Source organism: Austrofundulus limnaeus, unplaced genomic scaffold, assembly GCF_001266775.1.
Source record: "Austrofundulus limnaeus strain Quisiro unplaced genomic scaffold, Austrofundulus_limnaeus-1.0 Scaffold1, whole genome shotgun sequence".
NCBI lineage: Eukaryota > Metazoa > Chordata > Actinopteri > Cyprinodontiformes > Rivulidae > Austrofundulus > Austrofundulus limnaeus.
The window spans coordinates 7,951,237-7,956,574 of record NW_013952403.1 but is presented as its reverse complement, the minus strand read 5'-3'; the positions used below and the strand labels follow the sequence as shown (position 1 = coordinate 7,956,574).

General features: G+C 37.2%; 1 protein-coding gene across 1 annotated transcript in view; it reads right to left on the bottom strand.

Moving 5' to 3' along the window:
- LOC106517352 (maltase-glucoamylase, intestinal) overlaps nt 1–5,338 on the bottom strand; it is a 27,418-nt gene that overhangs the window by 18,665 nt on the left and 3,415 nt on the right. The window contains exons 4-15 of the mRNA XM_014008136.1: nt 4,445–4,554; nt 4,164–4,315; nt 3,770–3,941; nt 3,405–3,504; nt 3,013–3,125; nt 2,792–2,917; nt 2,284–2,415; nt 2,017–2,136; nt 1,581–1,694; nt 1,210–1,294; nt 963–1,080; nt 314–485 (exon numbers count right to left, since the gene is read on the bottom strand). Coding sequence (XP_013863590.1) covers nt 314–485; nt 963–1,080; nt 1,210–1,294; nt 1,581–1,694; nt 2,017–2,136; nt 2,284–2,415; nt 2,792–2,917; nt 3,013–3,125; nt 3,405–3,504; nt 3,770–3,941; nt 4,164–4,315; nt 4,445–4,554 — 1,514 coding nt within the window. The remainder of the gene's footprint in view (nt 1–313; nt 486–962; nt 1,081–1,209; nt 1,295–1,580; nt 1,695–2,016; nt 2,137–2,283; nt 2,416–2,791; nt 2,918–3,012; nt 3,126–3,404; nt 3,505–3,769; nt 3,942–4,163; nt 4,316–4,444; nt 4,555–5,338) is intronic.

Genomic DNA, 5,338 nt, shown 5'->3' with positions numbered 1-5,338 from the left:
ACACACACACACACACACACACACACACACACACATATATATATATTTTTTTTTTGAAAATTACTTGCAAAGCTGATCTTGTAAATGGAACCTGCCATATTTTCATTGCTGTATGTGGATAAATAAAAGTCAATTTGAATAAACACAAAAAATATATGCTTAACATTATTCTATTTGGTCAGCTTGATCCTACTGAGGCAACTTTTATTGCTTGGTTTTGGTTTTTTGGTTTCTTTTATATATTTAGTGCTCATACTTTGAGTATGAGATATAAGCCACAGAAGAACTGTGTATGTTCTCAGACTATACTTACATAAGGAATTCCAAAAAGCCCAAACTCCAGCATGCCATGTATGGCCCATTTCATGTCATTCCAGGTGGCAGCATTGTCTCCTAACCAATGTCCTGCGTACTTTCCCACACCTGGGAAGGAGGAACGTGTAATCATCAGGGTCCGATTGGACCTGAACACACTCTGCAGGGCTCTGTGGGATGGAGAGATGGAGGGAAAGATTAAGATGAAGTTAAGTAAATAAAATATTTATATAAAGATAAGGTTAAGTTAAAAACAAAAGATGAGGTAAAGTAAAAAAAACATGATTATGAAAAAACAGAAATAAAAGAGAAAAAAGCGTGCAGTCTTTTATTTAGTAATTAAACGTATCAGACTTTTAAATCATAGACATATAAAAAATGATTCTACTCTCTGAACTTGTTCTGTATCTGTGTTTTCTTGTATCTGGTTTATTGCGCATTGACTAGCAGAGATATCTGCATATATCACTTTATTGAGCAGCCATTAGCTTAAATAAAATGCGGAAAATAAAAACTAGTGTGGTTGCATTATGTATAAAGGAGGAACATCTGCATTCTTGCATCTGTGCCTTCATTACTGTGATTATAACCCTCTACTTTTTTAGATGAATGAAAGTATTAGTAGCAGTTAACCTGGATGCACTCACTTCTCAGTAGCCAGCACCATAGAATAACCGTACAGGCTGTGAACATTGTAATGGTTTCCCCAGGCCTGCTTGGCATCCATACAGAGGGTCATACTGTATATCAACTCATTCAGAATCTCTGGGGGGAGAAAAAAGGGTTCAAAAAGTGAGGAGATAGGGTGAACCAGAAAACTGAAGTGAATGAAAAATGGAAGTAAAGAACAGCGAAGAAAAGAAAATTTATAAAATAGTAAAAAAAATGTCTCACTTGGAGTGTAAGGTGGGTAATTGAGGTTGTTTTTAGCACAACCCTTATTTGATCCTTTGATGAAACTCGCCACTTCATTCATGTCCTGAAATATGCAAAAACACAACTTACAGTATAACGATTTTAATGAGTAATTATTTTTTATTACATCAGTTTTAGGTGTGCAGGATTCAAAAGTAATATGTAGAAAAGAACAAACATCCAACGTTTGTCCCAATCATTGTATCTGTATCTCTATCTGTATTTGTATCTGTGTCTGTGTCTGTATTTGTGTCTGTGTTTTTAAGCTAGGTTGAAATAGCACAAAGTTTGAATTCGTGGCAGTATCAAACAGCTGATTATTTAGTTTTATTTGTGTTTTTCAATCTTACAATCCAGAGAGCGTCGTGTTTGATCTCCCTGTAGAATCGTTCGTATTCATCAACCCACCAGTTGATGCAGTTTTGGCTGGTGTAGTCTGGAAACACAGTCTCCCCGGGCCAAACCTGTGAGAAAACAACCAAAATACTCTTAGATGAAACAAGTGCTTTAATTTGGCCTCACGGTGTGAGCTTCTCTTATTGACTCCTCTTAAATGATATATTTTAGATTTTCTTAAAGCTTGACAGAAGTTTTTTTTATGTTAAGCATTCTAGTTGTTTTATTTGTTGGGGAACAAATGGTCGCAAGTCCATGACACAGCCACTTAAAACAAAATATATTAAACTACAGTTTTATAAAACTTGCTCTTGACTCAATATTTGAGCTGGGCTTTGCAGAATTCAACTTTACTTTCATCATTCTGGTTATAAAACAGCTGCAGCTCACCCGTCCAATTATAGGAGTTTTCTCATCAGACTCTGTGACCCAAACGTTCTGTTCAGTCCCACGGTCGTAGGACTCATACGGTGCATTCCCCTCCCTCTTACTGGTGGCTATCGCAGGATCCTGTACATACAAAAGACCATTTAGTTGTGATTTAAGCCTTGAATAGAAAAGTGAATGGCGTGGGGCAGTTTTGTATTTGAACATGGATGTTTGGAAAGTGTGTGTCTAATGTCCACGTTGTTTTATGAGCAATAAAAAGCTTCTCACCAGGATAAGGATGTACCTCTGTCCTTTCTCATGGAGGTATTCAGCAAACTCTGGCAGCTCTTTGAACCTGTTTCTGTCGTAGGTGAAATCTTTCATGTGCTCCATATAGTCGATGTCAGTGTATTGAATATCCTGAATGTGGAGACAGTTTAATATATACAGTTTAAATACGGAGAAAAAATGTGTTTTTTAACCTATATTGTCAATTGAGTGATAAGTAATTTGGAATTTATATGACCATTTATTAGAGCTGAGATTCCGAGTGTGATAAACATAAAAGAATGTTTTACAAGGACAGTCCATCTTATCTACTTTATCATAAATCACAATGAATCACTTTGTATCTTATTGCATAGTAACACAATGAGTGGATAAATTCCTAAACAAAGTTGTTGAACATTATGAAACAAGTGTATAAGGGCCAAATGTAGGAGGGGACAACACCTCTTCCATGAAAACAGAGTCAGTGTTTAGGGGGGAAACAAAAGCTACACTTTTGTTTACTCACATATGGAAGACCCACAGCGCGGTTTCTCTCCACCACATTCTTGACATTGCTCAGAGTCCCGTAGTTCCACCGAGAAAGCTGGAATCCCAGMGACCAGTAGGGAGGAACGACAGGCCTGCCGATGAGCTGGAGAGCATCAACAAATCAAGATATAAATACTGTTTCTTTGTCAGAAAGAAAACCAGTGACCCAGGCTATGGTTTGGATTTTGGACAAACCACCTCAAGATACTCCTGCACCACTTGYTCCGGTGTGTCTCCGAAGAAAATGTAGAAATCAAAGATTCCTCCTACAGTCCTGTAGGTCACAGCTGGAGCAGGCTGCAGAGTCACCTCTGACAGGAAAAACATTGAAATAAATGTAAGAACTAGTCATTTTAATGGTTAATGTGACTGCAATCAGTTCATGTTTTCTATTTGAAAGAATAAAAAGCTTTCATATAAAATAAAGTTGTGTCTAGAAATAAAACTTTCGAGATTTTTATGTCTAATTTTGCACAAATTGACCACAATGTGTGGATTTTATGTATTAAACTTGACATGCAACAACACTTTTATACTATGTTTTTGCTAAAATGAACACTGTAGATGTGAATGCATGAGTTTATCTTTACCCATAGCATTGCTGTTCAAGAGAAACACCCCAAATGACTTCCCACTCTCGTCTTCCAGACAGAGGAAGAAGGGATGGTGTCCATAGAGGTTGTGTCTTCCCTGCAAGAGAGGATGGGACAAAGAAATGTCACCAAACTTCAGCTCAATTTCTGTAAAATCCACTGAGTTACTGTTATTTGTGTGTCTGAGGCAGCCATCTTGAACTGATGGATAAAAAATTCTCCGATTTTCGATAAAATATGCTAAAAATGTTTCAAACACAATACAGACACCGGCAAAAACATTACCCTCTGGCTTTTGGAAGCAGGAGACACATATGATAGCTAGATCAATCTATGTGTGTGTTTATGTTTTAATATTTTACCCCATTAGGTTGTGCATCTCTGGTAAAAATGGGCCATGTTCTCCAGTTTGTGTCGTGGCGATACCTCGTGTGGACATGCTCCCCAAGGCCATAGATATTATGGGATGGAAGCTTAGCAGAAAGCTGTAGGTACTGGTCTGCAAACACTAGTGGAGCCATGGTGGTGTCGAACCTGGTTGTGTTCAAGAAGGGGGTAAAAGGAAGTAAAGGAGAAACAGATGTGAGAGGCAGCATTGGGATGTGGAAAAATGTAAAGAAGAGGAGAAAGAAACAAGAGTGTGAGAAGAAAACAGAAACAAGACAGAAATCAGACTCATCAAACTCTCTCAAACATTTCTATTGTAAAATCTTTAAAACAAATCCTTATTTATGTGCCCTCACTGTGAAAACTTACAGGACTTTTTTGTTCTCCCTTCTTCTCACTCTGAGGCCGAAGTTTTTTTGTGTGATCTCCAGTGAGTCGGTGATGGGGCTGGATGGGTCACTGCTGACGGTTGGGATGTGCTCATGAGGAACCTCAAACCTCTGACTCTGAGAATCAAAGATCTGAAAGAAAAGAMACAATCATTCAGTGTTAGATTCTGTCTTCTGACTGCTTTAGACCTCTGTGATGCATGGTTCTGTTTTGGTCCTTTTAAYGAGAAGATAAAAAAGAACTTGAGTCCATCTGTCCACCTTAAATCGAAGTCGATTGTTTGTCTGCATTTCTGCATGAAACCTCAGCCTCTCTATGTCTGCACCAAATAAAGAAGGAGACACCATTCTCTTCAGGTGGGCGTTAATCACTGCAAAGTTAAACAGCACATAAAGACATAATGTTAAAACTGTCATATAMAACTGTGCATATGTTCAGGAGGGAAATCATTGTTAGAAAAATTTAAACACCTGAAAAATGTTCACTGGCTTATATTTAATAATGCAATGCACTGYAATGGTTCAAGGCAAGGTGAATTGTTCTGAAAGATAATGCTGTTTGAAAGTAAAGCAAAAATTATCAAGAGGTATCAGTGTGTAGTTCACAAAATAATGTTTTGCCTGTAGGAAGAGAGCAAATTTGTAAAACTGAGTTTTTAATGCCACTAGGTTTTGTGAAATGTTCCCCTCAAGTTGCTGTGAGAGAAAGTGATGCTCTCATGTCAAGATGTGATTTTCCTCATCTGTCAGTGGCTGATCAATGTATTTAATGGATTGAAGGAGTATATTTACTGAGTATATATAGATCTGTACAACTCCCTTAAATCATCTCCATCGGCCTGATTTCAACATGAATATCAAAGCTTTGGAGGTGATTGTTACCAAGAAGCTGAGCCAAACTATTTCCTTAAACTACCATCTTAACCTGTTCAGTTTTATGTTTTTTGAATTTTTGTTTGTCTTTGGTTCTTTCTTTGGGCTGTTTATTATACTTMTTTTATCTTTTCTGTCACATTATTGTTTTCCACTGTTCAGCAAGTGTAACATAAGGATGGGTCAAACTAAGTTTTTGCTTCAGGTATTTGTTTAACTTTAATTTTTTTCATTTTTATTCACTTGTTGCAGTCTACTGTCTGAGACAAAAAGATTTTTTAG